The sequence below is a fragment of the Podarcis muralis genome, chromosome 8, assembly GCF_964188315.1.
Source record: "Podarcis muralis chromosome 8, rPodMur119.hap1.1, whole genome shotgun sequence".
NCBI lineage: Eukaryota > Metazoa > Chordata > Lepidosauria > Squamata > Lacertidae > Podarcis > Podarcis muralis.
In genome coordinates, this window is record NC_135662.1 from 74,516,634 (window position 1) to 74,533,205 (window position 16,572).

General features: G+C 41.0%; 1 protein-coding gene across 3 annotated transcripts in view; it reads left to right on the plus strand.

Moving 5' to 3' along the window:
• CDH18 (cadherin 18) overlaps positions 1–16,572 on the plus strand; it is a 293,809-nt gene that overhangs the window by 224,253 nt on the left and 52,984 nt on the right. For all 3 annotated transcript variants that reach the window (XM_077933349.1, XM_077933351.1, XM_077933350.1), the window contains 2 exons: positions 6,530–6,697; positions 14,101–14,288. In XM_077933349.1, the coding sequence (XP_077789475.1) occupies positions 6,530–6,697; positions 14,101–14,288 (356 nt within the window). The remainder of the gene's footprint in view (positions 1–6,529; positions 6,698–14,100; positions 14,289–16,572) is intronic.

The following is a 16,572-nucleotide window of genomic DNA, read 5'->3' on the forward strand; positions in this document are numbered from 1 at the left end:
CATGTCCTTCTGCAAAATATGCTTGTCTCACCATTTAAATATCTGAAGATTTAGAGGATATTTATGGATCACTTTTCAAGTGATGAATGACCACTTCAGAAGGATAATAAATGTCTCTTCTTCAGTCATTTTTTTGCAAATGGTTTCCACAAAGCAGTTCATAAAAATAAAGTTGCAAAATCCTAAGTGATAGCATATTAATGTAATGGATCACTGTTCAAAGACTTCCTTTGTGTGCCAGAATGACAATTGCAGCTGACTGCAATTGTATCTGACTTAAGTCATACCTGGAGAAGAGCCATTGAAATCAATGAGCCTCCTCTCTGAGTTTGGCTTAGCTAGATGCAACTCATTCTTTCTAGCATTTGTTGGTGAGATGGTGGTCATGCCTTCAGCGGAATCCCCTGGAATCAATATCAGGGTGTCATCAAAAACTGTCACATCATAGAGTTGTTCTAGAGCTAATTTACTTCCTCACGTCAGTGGTGAGCTGGGAGGACTTTATCCCATAAAAGGTTGTGGCAGTGATGTCGGCAACAGGTGGGCATGGCTCTGCAACTCTGCTTCCAATCTAGAGGCCCCCTCACCTTGCCCTGTCCTAATAAGTACAACATTGCCACCACATGGAGGAAGCCACTTCCTTTGCCTTCCTCAACCACAAAAAACCTACCACCAGTGACTGAAGAATAACTCATCCAAAGTTATCTAACTTTGGAGATCAAACTATGCACTTTTTTGAGGGACATGCTCTCATAGTGCCCCAAAACACAGTGTCTGAAATGGCCACCATGCTATCATGGGTGTCAGGGGCTGGTCTGAATCGGATGCCAGATACTGGTCTGTCTCTGAAGATGGGGGAATGCAGTTACAGACAGAACAGCCTCTAACAGAGGAGGAAGGGGAGGATCCACACACCCCTTCCTTCGACATTCCCAGAAGCAGATTCAGAGGCCACACAGTCGAGGGAAGAGGTAGAAAGCTTTGAGATAGTAGCTAGGCAACCAGGAGGGAGGGAGAGTTTGGGGGATTCTTCAATCGAGAGTGGCAGGGAAATCCCTCCCTCCCCTCAAACTTGGAGTACTGAAGGGGTTAAAGAACAGCAGAAGCACAGGGGAGGGACAGGTGGCCATTGGCGGGCTTCTTGCTGTGGAAGGGGAGGGGATTCAGAGTAAGCAACTGACATCCTGATAGAGGGTGGTCCGATGCTGCTCTCAGTATTTTGTTGTAAATAAAATGGACTATAAACCTTCCAGAGGTTCATTAATTCTTATTGGAAGCTCCCAGAGAGATTGGGAGCTCCCGTGCCTGCCAGCGTATCTGACAGCAAGGGAAAATGGGATGTTCTGGTTTTCTGGGACACTTCCGGCATATGGGATTTAGGGGAGTACAAACAGTTCAGTTGCACTGGGCATAGAACCTTGGGGACACCACTTGGGATGCCATAACTATGATTTAGAATGGAGTGGAAGTGATGACAAACCTAGACAGCATCTTAAAAAGCAGAAACATCACCTTGCCAACAAAGGTCCGTATAGTTAAAGCTATGGTTTTCCCAGTAGTGATGTTTGGAAGTGAAAGCTGGACCATAAAGAAGGCTGATCGCTGTAGAATTTATGCTTTTGAATTATGGTGCTGCAGGAGACTCTTGAGAGTCCTATGGACTGCAAGAAGATCAAACCTATCCATTCTGAAGGACATCAGCCCTGAGTGCTCACTGGAAGGATAGATCCTGAAGCTGAGGCTCCAATAATTTGGCCACCTCATGAGAAGAGAAGACTCCCTGGAAAAGACTGTGATGTTGGGAAAGATTGAGGGCACAAGGAGAAGGTGACGACAGAGGACGAGATGGTTGGACAGTGCTCTTGAAGCTACCAACATGTGTTTGACCAAACTGCAGGAGGCAGTGGAAGACTGCAGGAGGCAGTGAGAGTGCCTGGCGTGCTCTGGTCCATGTGGTCAGGAAGAGTCAGACATGACTAAGTGACTAAACAAAAACAACAACAAGCACGAGATGAAGAGGTGGTTTATCAGCCTAAAAAAAACCATTCTGTTGTTAAAGGTCTTTCTGTTTGGCATGTAGTCCAGGCAGGCAAGAAGATTTCTGAAAGAATGGAGCGCTTATCTGAGGCAGTGTTGGATTGTGGGTATCCCTTAGTCACTGTTGTTAGGCATGGCCTGAGGGCGCTGGGAGGTGCTCTTTTGCCTGACGGACACATTGGGGTGAACGTTGGTCAACTTGTTACATTGGTTGAATCTGACTAGTTAATTCGTTTTGCAGATCCTCAAGTTGTTATACTTAATATAACCTGTTTATCCACATTTGGTTGTCGTGACTCTTCATTCTGGTGTGCTGGCAACATGCAAATTACTGTATCTTAAAACCTATGTTAGAAAAAAAAAAGATCATTTTCTTTTCTAGCAATATCATCCACGTATCATTGAAACGCAGAATGTGTGTTTTCAATAAATTTTATATTGTATTGACCCTTCAGATAAACCTTTATCTTCCGAGCAACCTTTATTTAACTTTCCGGTCAATAAATCTTGATTGAATGCCAACAAAGTCAATAGCTAACCATTATATAACTTTATAGACAAAGGTGTTGGCAAAGCTGGATATTTAAAGATCATAATACAGAATTGGTAAAAATACTTGTCATAGGTTGCTTGGAAGGATTTCCAGTCAGTTCTCTTCATATAACCTTTCAGCCTCTTCTTGATGTCAAAAGCACCTGTCTGCTCAATACAAAACAATAAAGAAAACAGCAAATAACAAAAAATTATTTCACACCAGTTGTCAGCTCAGTTGGCCATTTGTCAAGCGAGTAGACAATAAATCATCAGATGGAGTAGTAAAATTGTTCATCTTATCTTCTTTTTCTAGAGTGGCATATTGTGCTATTTGATGAAATGGCTTTAATCAAAGTTTGATCTGTTGCTAACTCTGTTATAAAATTTCCTACCAAAAGATGAAGAAGCACTCCATGTGAGATGAAATTTTGTGGCCTTCTCAGTCTTTCAGGTAACCAACTCATACTTGGAAGAAAAGCCTCTGGCCCAGGAATTGTTTGCTGCTATAGAGATCCAGGGTTGTTTCACATGGAGGTCACAGAGGTATTAGAGATGCCACCAAATTTTGTCTGAACCACAGTTTGAAGGCAAATCTGGAGACCATTGCTGGGACAAAATATCAGCTGTATGTTGCTGAAACAGATAAAAAGAGTTTCAGTAAGAAGAGCAACATTTCTCAAGGGAAAAGAGTGTGTTCACACACTGCTATCTCTGCATATCTGACACACCAGAAAGATGGCATCACACTTTTACTATGTTGCAGACTATTTTAAAAAAAGTTTTACATAATGGGATTTAAGCTATTGTTGCTTTCTAATTCCTGTTGAATTCTTCAGTCCTCTAGACCAGTGTTTCTCAACCTTTTTCAACTTTGTTTCCTTCCTGTGGTGTCCCTGTCCTACCAGTAAAAAGGTAGCTATTTTTCTTGTAAATAAAACATGTTTTTTTTTAAAAAAAAATGTTTATATAAATTATATAATTTCACCTGTGGTCCCTTTGAAATATCCGGGGGAGGGGGCCATGGGGCACCATATGGCCCCCAGTTGAGAAACACTGTTCTAAACAATTGCCTTAGGAGTAAATTGAACTCAATGGGATTTATTTACTTCTGGATAATGACAACAACAACAACAATTTATTATTTATACCCCGTCCATCTGGCTGGGTTTCCCCAGCCACTCTGGGCGGCTCCCAACAGAATATTAAAAACATGATAAAACATCAGACTTTAAAAACTTCCCTAAACAGGGTTGCCTTCAGATGTCTTCTAGAAGTCAGATAGTTGTTTGTTTCCTTGACATCTGATGGGAGGGCATTCCACAGGGTGGGCGCCACTACCGAGAAGGCCCTCTGCCTGGTCCCCTATAGCCTCACTTCTCGCAGTGAGAGAAAGGCCCTCAAAGCTGGACCTCAGTGTCCTGGGTGTATGATGGGGGTGGAGACGCTCCTTCAGGTATACTGGGCCGAGGCCGTTTAGACATGCCTAAGGTTGTTCATTTGGGAACAAATCTAGTGTCATCAACACTATGCTTAGAAACCTAAATAGTTCTGGGACCAATGTGTGTGATTACATAAAAGTAATTAAATATTGGGCTTATTCCAGGATGTGTGTGTGGAATCATTGAAGAGCCTCACAAATCACCTATCTGTCACAGTTAGACAATGTTCCATGGATCTGTCAAGAGGCAATATTGGATTACTGGATAATCATGGTAGATGTTTGAGGCTAGCGCCAGTGCTACTAATAGCATGGACCTTGCCACATATTTAGACCTAAAGATGTTGTTCTGTTCAGGAGATTGAGATTTAATTGAACACGATGCAAGTATAAATTGTAAGTCTTGGTACATATAGCTAAAGGCCTTGGGGGATATTGGTAAGTGTACAAGTTTGTTTTTACTCCTTTCCTGTTGGACTGATTTCTTGAGTGCTATAATGTATGCAGAAATTGTGCCTTGATGATGTGCCCTACTTTTCAAGGAGTATATTTAACAGTAATACAGCAGGAGATGAATGTGGATTCATTTAATAAGGAGAAAGCTCCTTATTAAATGAAACTAAGAGAGCATTTCCTGGAGAACCCAGAAGTGTTTGGGTAAATGATGTCTGTCATCTGAAGATAATTTTCTTTTGTGTGTGGGCGGCGGGGGGAGTCCCTCTGTTGAAGAAAACTTTTTATGCTATCAGTCTCTTGGTCACCATTAGGGTGAGTAGAATCCATTTTCACTGTCCTGTTACCAATTCCCATACAATGGATATACAACAACAACAAATTTTTATTATGATTGTAGACCAGCATAAGGAGGGAGGGGTACGATCATTTAAAATCTAAAAGAATTTAAAACAGAAAGTATATACAGTCGTACCTTGGAAGTCGAACAGCCTAGTTCTGGTTTTTTAATGTTCTTTTGGAAGCCAAGTTTCCTGCAGCAAATCAGAACTCGTGCTTTGGTTTTCGAAGGTTTTGGAAGTTGAACGGACTTCTGGAACGGATTCCGTTCGACTTCCAAGGTACGACTGTACAAAAGTCTATAAGAATCCAAAATAATTCTAAAAGAAGGGTTAGGAAGATTAGACAAGAGTGAAAGAGCATAAAAGGTTAGTATATGTAAGACTATAGCTATCAGTCTAATACGAGTGCTCATTATATCTAGTTTGTGGCACAGGTCATCATCTGAATCTGGCAACGTTGTATGTTGTAGCAGGATTGGTATCTGAAAGCAGCAGGGAGGTATAGAATTCTCCTATGCGCCCTGAGTGCTTATGCAGTAATGGTAAGATGAGGCTAGTATGAATGTCTCTGTAATAAAGACACTGGAGAAGCACATGCTCTGTTGTTTCTATTTGGAATGGGTATATAGTTCAAGCTATTGTGAGCTGTAGTTTAGCAACATCAAAGGTTGCCCACTCATTCAGATGAGTAAATGGGGCTCAGGGCAAGCATCAGCACTGTATCCTGGCAAGGTTTTGGGGGGCCCCTGTCAGCTGCCAGATGCTGGACCTATATGCAAAAATGGCTTGAAAGTTTGGTGTACAAAGTTGGTCACTGAGCTCAATTTTCTGTATGAACAATTGCAAAATCCAGCTGTCCTGAACTCCTAGGTAACTGTGCATAGGATTCAGTTAACGAGTCTCAGTTAACGAGCCAAAACAACCAAGGCAACCCTCAGTTGGCGAAGGGGAATGTATACATTAGAATTATATGTAGCTTTTCAGTATATGAAGTGATGTTGCGCTGAAGCCCACTGACTTTGAGCTTTCCTAAAAAGGTCATCATGCGTTGGCATCGCTTTCACAATTTACATAATTACATAATTTCCCAGAGTCATTCATGAGAATGCAGCTACGTTATCAATGGCAAACAAAACATGCTCCCGTTTCCAAAATCAAATTTTCTTTTAAAGACCTCACACATAAGGCACAATATTGCATTCATTAATAATTCAATTAAGCTGCTGCTAAAGCAATTATATGCAGTGAAATGATACTCTTTTTTGGCATTGCATCTGGGGTTCTTTCTGCTTTGCATGGATCAGATCAACCATATATCCATACATTATACTTTTTTGTAACAGGGGTGTTTTGCTTTGGGTCGTTTTTTTTAATTTTTACATACCCTCCAGCAAGCTGATTATCAAATGCTACCCCATTTTCCTTTGAAGGCAACGGTGCAGTGGGGGTTGACATTTCTTCATAATGCCGATATGAGCCATTTTGTCTCTCCAACAGATGCAGTACTGGGGAGACAAAAACTGGCTGAATGCAAAGCAAAATTTGTTAGAGATGGTGATTGTTTTTTCTAACATCAGGTTCTTCTAAGGTGTCATTCTGTAGGTGAGAGAAGCTGTGAGAGTATCTGTTCCTTTTATGCCTTTCTAAAAAAAGTGAGAAATAATACTTCTCTCCCCCCCCCCCTTCCTGCCTCTTCTCTTCCTTCTCCTTTTGTTAAACATCACAGGAGTCATCAGGACAGCCTTGCATAACATGGACAGAGAAGCCAGAGAACATTATTCGGTTGTCATTCAAGCCAAAGATATGGCAGGACAAGTTGGAGGGTTGTCTGGATCAACCACAGTCAATATCACCCTCACCGATGTCAACGACAATCCCCCCAGGTTCCCTCAGAGTATGTAAAGGTTTGATCTGATTTTTTTCTCCTCCTGACTAAACCTTTGCCTGTGTAATTAAGAGTTACATTCATTTCGGGGGTATTTGGTTAAGAAGCAGGATGAGCTGTGAATAATCAACAGAGAGCCAGTGTGGTGTAGTGATTAAGAACAGTCGACTGGTAATCTGGTGAACCGGGTTCGATTCCCTGCTCCTCCACATGCAGCTGCTGGGTGACCTTGGGCCAGTCACACTTCTCTGAAGTCTCTCAGCCTGTTTGTTGTGGGGGAAGAAGGGAAAAGGAGATTGTTAGCCACTTTGAGACTCCTTAGGGTAGTGATAAAGCAGGATATCAAATCCAAATAAGTGAAATCAGCAAAGGGAAAGCTTGGGGATGGGGAATATGTGACTACACTCATATTGTCCAGGCAGTTAGGATGGTGCAAACACACTGTCAGAGCCTATCTGGAATTCCTACCGGTGTGTTTGCATCGTACCAACCTCTCCAACTGCCACTCCTCTCCCTCCCAGTAAGCACCAGTGTTGCACCTACCAGAAAGCTAGTATAGCAGTTTTGCCGCTACCCATCAAACTGCTTCTGGTTATAATTGACTAATTTCAATAATGGATGGTGTTCACAGTACAGTGGTGCCCCACAAGACGAATGCCTCGCAAGACGAAAAACTCGCTAGACGAAAGGGTTTTCCGTTTTTTGAGTCGTTCCGCAAGACGAATTTCCCTATGGGCTTGCTTCGCAAGACGAAAGATCTTGCGAGTTCTTGCGAGTTTGTTTCCTTTTTCTTAAAGCCGCTAAGCCACTAAGCCGTTAATAGCCACTAAGCCGTTAATAGCCGCTAAGCCGCTAATAGCCGCTAAGCTGCTAATAGCCGTGCTTCGCAAGACGAAAACACCGCAAGACGAAGAGACTCGCGGAACGGATTAATTTTGTCTTGCGAGGCACCACTGTACAATTCAAAGGATGGTTACTCAGAAGTAAAGCCTACTAAGTTCATTTGGCATTACTAGTTAGTGCAAGTGTCTGGAACCGCAGACAAGCATGTGTTAATGACTTAAGAAGCATTATTTAGGCATTTTGAATTTTGCCTGCTCCATATCTTTCAAATACCAAGTATGTGACTGTCAGGGAACTGCCATCGGAGCTAGAGGCGGAGGGAGGGCTCCAGAGGGATGCCGGAGAGGGTCCTAGTAGGGAGAGAGGCAGCCCATCTATGGGGGAAGAAAATCAGCGTAACACCAGTGGAGAAGGGGGGCAGATGGGGGAATCGGAGGGGAGGCTCCAGGACTCCTCACCGGAGACCAGCGGAGAGAGTACGGGTACTCCGCTGCCCATACCCTCCCTGCGCAGGAGACTTCCGCGCAGGGAGAGTAGGAGGAGACTTGGCGTCAAACAGCTTTTATGCTGGAAAAGGTTCAAGAGACGCCCACTGACGGATTCTGCCAGCGACTGAGATAGCCACGAAACTTGAGGCTGTCCAAACAGAGAGGGTTCAACCAGGCAACCTAGCCAGGAGTGGCAGCAACTTACGCACGAGCAACCCCTAGAACCATTACAGTGACCTTGCTAAATTTCAGGCTGCAGATGTTTCTTCAGGTAGATCATAAAGTTGTTGATCTGGCCTCCTTAAAGAATAGTAAATGACTGATAGGACTTCATTTAAATGTTTAGTGTTCCAGACATTGATTTTCTTTCCTCGTATGAACAGATAAATCCTCCATGCAGCAAGTTTCCAATGTACTTGAAACTAATTGCTCTGTATTTAAAAATAGCAAATGCTCTGCACCTTTTATTAAGGGCAAAGCTGGCTAGGAGTTGGAGAAGTTAGATGGTGAGTCTCTCAGCATGCTGACCCTGAACAATTTTCTCAGCTGGAAGCTAGACTAGAGCAAGGTGGGGAGAGACCAAAATAGATGCTTTTGGTGGCCGAAGTAGCTGGCTCAAGTAATAGATGAACGAAATCTGCTGGGATCCCTGCTTCCTGAATGACAATAACTAGTTGGACTATCCTGCCTCGCTTGAGGCAAAGACACTGGGTTATTTCGGGAGGGAAAACAAGTCCCTTCATAGAAAAATAGTGTTAAAAAATACAAGCCTCGGAGGACAGCATAGCATTTTACAATCTCCACTCTGCATGTGCTTGAGCCAGCAGTGAGTAGTGGCTGAAGGAGAAAGCATTCTGGGGGCAGGTTTTCTCTTTGGCGTGATAAATTTTTGACAGTTTGGGACCTGTCCGAAGAAGATAGCTTTGTCATTTTAACATACCCTTTCAAATGGGCCTATATAGAAAGTATCAAATGTAGGGGACAGGAGGAATAGACAGGCAGAGTTCCACAATTGTGAGTATTAAATGTTGGCCTCATTTGTACTTAATGCTAAGTCAGACTAGGGTTTGGTATCTGCTGCATGGCAACCAAAGAACCAGGGAATGAATGAAGGAGCCATGATTTTCTAAATGCACACTTGCGCCTTCAGGCTGAATGATAGTTTGACTCTGTATTACATGCAAACTGAGCCACTGTCTTAAGCAAATCAAAATGACAAGGTCCAGAAGGTTATAGAAAATACTGAAAAACATGACATACTTTATGGACAGTGTCAATGATGTTTATAAGATTGTCACTCCATTCATGGGTTTTATTAGGGCTGCCTATGTCCGATCAGGATTTCAGGGCTTCCTAAAAAAACTCAACAAGCTTTGGGGCTTCCTGGTTTTTACTTTTTGAAATATGGCAACCCTAGTTTTATGCCTGAACATTTTTCTGAAGATCTTGCTGTGAGTTTAATAAATTTAAATTGCCTCATTATTATTTCTTGCCTGCTGCTCCTTTTTATTTCCACTGGTGCACAGGGAAGCACACCTCACTGTCCCCTTGCCCATTCTTGTCATTCCTTTTCCTGAAGTCCAGGCAACTTGAACCTCAGCTCCCAGTTTGCCCAGTCAAAACCACCAATAGTGACATGGGTAGTGTCCACCTGATCTACCCATCCCACACAATTCCTGCCTTAAGTCATTGTTAGAGCACTGTAAGATCAAGCCACATTACTCTGCTAATGTATTAACAAGACCACCGTCTCAAAGGAATGAGGGAACAAGCTTTCGTGGCACACTCTTTAGTTTTGTAAATTACTTAGTTAATTAGTCTACAGCACTCTTTGACTGTGGGCCATTTGTCTTTATTATATTCAAAGGAAAAACAGGGGCATCATTTAGAGAGGAAAAGAGTCAGTCCCTCGCAGTGTTTGAGATACCAAGTGTTTATTCATTAGGAACACTCTTATCTTTGATCAGTTCACTAGGTTGTTGTTGTTGTTTTACAACACTGTGTATTGTTAAAAAACAAATAAACTGTTCAGCAATGCTTATAGCAGCTTACTATATCGCAATGCTTACAGTAGCTTACTACTATTGGTTGGTTTCACTCTTAGAGACACTCCTAGCAGATGGGCTGGAGTGGTATTTGTGGAGGCTTAGCCCAGTGCCTAGGGCCAAACCTTCACATCTGTAACCAATAAAGTTGTGGCCTTATTTGATCCCATAGAATCAACATTCTGTGTATTGTCTAATTATTTAATCCCTAGGGAATGGGTGGTCATGGGCCCCCGACACACAAGATATATTTCACCCTTCATCTGTAGATCTCAAGGCTGTTCACAGGATGAAAATACAAGATCAAAATACAAAATACAAAATACATAATCAAAACAAGAACAAGTACAAAACAAACAATAACCTGCTTCCCTGCTCTGCCCCCAGTTTTTTAAAAATTGTCTTGACAAATTTACTTAAGGAGGGCTACTTGTAAATTCTAAGAAACCACAACCAGTGTTGAAAAGCCTGTTTTAGTGGTTTTCTTCAAGGAAGTGTAATTTTCAAGCATGTGCCTTCTTTTAATAAGCATGGTCTTAAGTGATAGCCATTCGGTTAAACGCTTTGCTGAATTGAAGCTTGAAAGAATAAGTGGTGTAGTTTTTATGAAGATCTGCTGTATTCTTTATGCATGGCAATGAAGTCTATTTCCTACTTTAAGTGCACAGCTCACCACAAACTTAACTGTGGAGTCGTAACTGGAGCCTCCATAATTATTTTTTTATGTGAGCAGTTGCTGAATGAATGTTATGTGATCGCAAATGAGAAGACAGGCGGTCTGTGAAATTGAGAAGGGGAGGAACACTGTTAAGGAGACAAATTGTCTTCAGACGCAGTCTACACCGTGGAAATGTAGAGACGTTTGCAGCATATATCACTCTAGGCTCCACTAGCAAACCAGGGCACCCATGAACAGCTAGTCTGGGGACTAATACGTGAGGGTCTCTCTCCTTTCATTAGAAAGTTTGTGGCAGGGGTTTCCAAAATGAGCCCTCTTACCTTTCTGAGACCTCCAAAACCAACCTAGAAGAGATGTATACAACTGTTTTGCCCTCAACCAGCCAGGGAATGTTGGCAGCCAAGACCCACACACAGGGAGAAGTCCTCATGGTCAAACCACATGTAACCTTCACTATAGCCTTATGGATGTATTACATGCATGTAGGGCATACCCATGTTAATGGTGGAAGTGGTCACACTTTTAGTACTTCTCTCTGCCTTGAGGTCTTCTTTCTGTAAGATCCACATGTTGTGCATGAATGTCTATGGAGAAATTCCCTCTTTGCAAGTAAGGGCTCTGTGCAATTGGGACACCCAGGTGCATAGCTGCCTCAATCACAGAGACCCCTACATGTGAGCAAGTGCTGGCATGCTGAAATTTATCCACAGACAACTCATGGTTGCTGCAAGAAGAAAGCCTGATAAGGTTGAGGGAGAAAATTTATTCAGTTCTCATTTAAAGGTGAACCTATGTAAATCAAACTGTCCAATACAGTGGTACCTCGGGTTACATACGCTTCAGGTTACAGACTCCGCTAATCCAGAAATAGTACCTCGGGTTAAGAACTTTGCTTCAGGATGAGAACAGAAATTGTGCTTCGGCAGCACAGCGGCAGCGGGAGGCCCATTAGCTAAAGTGGTGCTTCAGATTAAGAACAGTTTCAGGTTAAGAACAGACCTCCGGAACGAATTAAGTACTTAACCCAAGGTACCACTGTACATGAATTGAAACACGGCCATCCTTTAAATTTCACATGTCTCTGAATTTTGCACTGCAGCCAGCCAACCAAGTAATGTGTACGAAAGTGCATGTACTAGGGTAAAGTGTACAGAACAATGCACATATTGCTGAAAATATTGAAGTAAAAATTGTTATATTAGTGAAAATCAGTATTTTTTAAAAAAATGCAAAATTGCATAGAGAAATGTGTATATTAAGAGAACTTTGCAGTAAAATGCTGGTGAATTTTCATGAAGACATTAAAAACAAACAAACCCGGATGTGGAAATACATACTGAACTTTAGATTGGAAAATTGAGAAACAGATAGAGGCTGAAATAGACAGATTTGTCCTACATGTAAAATCCATCCAGAAATAGAAGTCCCCCATAACCAGAAACATTTTTAAAATCTAGTATTGAACTGGAATAAACTGTAGATGACTAACCCATACAGCCTTTATAGTAGAGTAATATAACAGGCCAAAATATATCTAGGTAAGCCTGCCCAGGTATGAATAAGATTTTATTACTGCAAAAACAGTTGTAAACGATTTCTTCTTTTGTTGATTTTTCATGTTGCTTTGTCTTTATTTTACACTGTGTCTAATATTTTCTTGAGATATTTGAACTGTTCCTACATCATAAAGTAGGAGTAGGTTTCATATCTGGTCTGTGTGTCCTTTATCAGAGAAGCTTGGCTGAAATGTAGAGTTGCCATTTATTTTAACCCAGTTGATATTTTGCTTGCATATAGAGAGGGACACATATACAGATAGATATTGTAGATATAGTATTCTGCACATAGCCCATCCTATATCTTTTACCAAACTGTGGGAGAAAAAGGTCATCAAGACTGTCAAAGACTACATTACCATTAATCAAATTTTGTTTATGAAAATCCGCTAAAAATGGAGGTGCTAAAAATGACATAACATATATGAAACTCATGGTTTTATACGATGCATTGCTGATTGTAAATTGCACTGTATTCTAGGAGTTTTGCACCAAATACATATGCATAGAACTGTAGTCTCTGAGAAAGGACAGTTATGGTGGTTTTCCACAAAGAGAAGTATAGAGAGTATTCTGTGATACATCGCATGTGTGTGTGTGTGTGTGTGTGTGTGTGTGTGCAAGTGTTAGAGAGAGAGAGAGAGAGAGAGAGAGAGAGAGAGAGAGAGATGAGCACAACCTTTTTGCTGCTAATAATATATAGGTTTTCCTAAGGTTCATTCCTCTCCTATTCTTTTTGCAATATTTCCTATGGATATTAATTTTTTGAATAGTTATGTAATTATGCCCCCCTCCTCATTTTCTCAAGATAGCATAAGTGAACTGAAAAGTGTTATCTCAGCTGCATTGCAAAAGCCATAGTAGCCATAATTGCACCTTTCTCAGCCCCATGGCTCTGGATAAGCTTTTATTTCTTTTTACATTAAGGTCGGCTGGTGGGGTGCATGAATGTTCATTTGAGATATAATCTGGTTTGGCTGAGTGCTATAAAGTTTTGAGTAGTAAAAGTTTCTCACAATTGCAAGACACATCATTGTGGGAGGAGGAGAATTCACTCCAGGCTTTTAAAATTGCTTAGCTTTTAACTCGGGGAAATTTACAGCCCTTGTTTCCTTGGCCATTTGGGAAGAGAGAATGAAGAGAGCACAAAAGTGTTATATTTTTCTCTTGCGGCTGAAAGATATACATGCTGCTACAGCTCTGAATGTCAAGCAATTCAGTGAAACAAAAGATTAGATCTTAGATGCTTTATGTTGATTTAAAATTTTGTTTGCTGTGTTTTAAATTACTTAACCTAGCACTTTCTTAAAACCCAATTGATTAGCATTTCAGAACAGACAAAAGAAAGCACTTTTTCACACAGTACATAATGAACCAATGGAATTCACTGCCACAAGTTGTGGTGATGGCTAATATTTTAGATGACTTTAGATAGATAGATCAGTGGATTGTCAATAGCTGTTGGATCTGTGCATATCAGTTTCAGAGAACGAACAACAGGAGTGTGCTTTTGCCTTCATGCTCTGTATGTTGAGTTTCCCATTCAGAATGCTATGCCCTGATGATTTAATCTAGCAGAGTTCTTTTTAATATTCTTAATACTTTATTCCTGTAAGAGAGCAGTGCTTTTCATTCTGTGAGGAAAAGCTTTCATAGCTAGGCACCACAGTTTAGTGAAATAATATTTGGTGCATTTGCACTAAACTCGGCGATCATGTTTCCCGTTTAGAAGAGATGTTTGAGAATTTGAAGTGTTATTGCAGCAGAATTGCTAGAAATGTTGCCTGAATATATTTTCCAGAACATTATCAGCTGTATGTTCCTGAGTCGGCACAAGTTGGTTCTGCAGTAGGCAAGATCAAGGCTAATGATGCGGACATGGGGTCAAATGCAGACATGAAATACACGGTCATAAATGGGGATGGCTCCGGAGTGTTTTCCATATCAACTGACAAAGAAACACGAGAAGGGATTATTTCCTTGAAGAAGGTAAGCAAAGCCTTTAGAAAAGGCTCACATGTGATAGACATGAAATTCTCTTAGGGCTGTCATGGAACACAGCCTTAGGGCCAAACTGGAAGTGACAGCAATAGTTCCATGCGTTTAAGCTCAGAGCTGTCTCGAAGTGTAGACAGAGGGACTGGAGTGAAGCTATATTTTTAAATAGAGAAAGCAAACATTTGTAAGGACTGTGATTTGCCTCCCAAGTGCTTTTATTCTTGAAAGCACTTTTATCTTCACACATTTCTTTTGCTTTCCAACTTCTGTGGTTTCAGTGCACAAAATATTCATACAAAATGTGTATTTTATCAGAAGATTCACCAAAAAATGTGTACTTTATATTGAAAGGTGCGTACAAAAAAGCACACAAAAATCAATGTGCAAGCAACAAGTTAGGGGATCCAAAAATGCAGAAATCTTTCTCCATTATGTGATAACCTCTTCATTGTTTATATTAATAAACAAGATGGTAGATTACTTTCTCTGCTTTTGCAAAAGACCCTTGTAGTCAGATGTGATTCCTAAGCATTTCTGGTCACTGGTTGATAATGACATCACCTTTATTTACTGACATTATGCATTCTGTCTCACTTTATGATATTGGATGTCATATCTGTACCAAGTATTGAAAAAATAATAATTACCATATTTTCCCGTGTATAAGACTAGGTTTTTTAACAACAACAAAAAAAGGTTTAAAATTGGGGCTCCTCTTATACACGGGTAGTGCTGAGGGGGTGTTTTCTTAATTTGGAGCCCCCCCAAAATAGGGGGTGTCTTATACATAGGGGCGTCTTATACACAGAAAAATACAGTAATAACGGTTATTTTGTTTTTTTAAGTATACAAATCAGAATGGAATGGACTTCTGACTGAACAGCAGTGAACCTGAAATGGGAAGGAATCAGACATTCCTATGTTATCATTGGCTAAGCAGCAAGCTGCTTTGATACATGTGTGTTGATGCCATGGAAGCATGAATGTGTACATGGGGTTATGTCGGAAATAATCAACTCCAGGTGTGTCAGAGCAGGTCTTTTAGCAGGATTCAAGACTTCCTAACAGTTTGTGCTGAGTGTGACCTATTTTGTTGTCATAACCGTGCAGTCTTTAACACAACAGTGGACAAAAGTGGACCTTCTGGTATACAATATGAAAGTGGCCATGGCTTCAGAATCTCAGGAGGGCCATGATCCTTAAAGATGCAATGGACCTGTTTTTGAGATGTGTAAGGAGGACGTGATAAAGTACTGGTGCTGTGCTAAATGCAGACCTTTCTCCAAAGGGTGAATGCTGCCTTTGGTCTTATATTATCAGAAGTGGGAAATGTCCATTTCCCTACCCCACATTTTGTCCTTGTGGCACAAACACCAAGAGACCGTTTTTGTATTGCCACACGAAATATCAGGTGAGGCAAATGACTGGCAGCTCAATCCTGTGCATGTGTGTGCGTGTGTGTGCTCAAAAGTATGCCCTGTTGAGTTCAATGGTACTTACTCTCAGGTGAGCATATATAGGATTGTAGTCTTCAGTACAAAAGGGCATGTAGCAGTGCTGGGCTAATATTATGCTTGGGCTGCTGAAAATAAGCACTTCAGAAAAGTGCTTCAGAATTGGCAAAAATAAATAAATATTTAGACTAACCTTCCCTCACCCCACTGCAAAAACAACCCCACCCTCCTGTATACCACTTACCGGTATATCGAAACAATCATGGAAATGCACGATACAGAGAAATCTATTAGCATGCATATTCCTCCTTGATGTTTTATTATTCTGCATGGACCAAATTCAGTGCCATTCCACAGACTAGCTAGAACAAAAGGAATATATAAGCACTGGCCTCTCTTAGCCTTCTTTTGAACAGCGTCAAAGGGTATCCCGTAAAATATGCCAATATTAAGAAACAGCACTACATAAACTGAACCACTTGGGCCTCAATGTATTGTAAATGTTGATCCCGTTCATAAAGCTGGTGGGAAACTATAGAAACCTCTGAAAGATCTCATGATCTCAAAAGGCTGTTTTATATTTGTTCCTTCCTATCAGTGGCAAGAAACTATTACTCATCGAGTAACCTTCTAGTAAATTATGGCAAGTGTTGCTCACTGCTGAAAACAAGAACTAGGAATGGGGAGAAATTTAATCCCCTTTTGCATTTAAAAGTGAACTTAACTCTCCTGCACTTTTCAAAACAGTACATTAACAAAACGAAACAAAAACAACCATCCTTCAGAATCTTCTCTGAATTTGACAATGCAGTTCACCACCT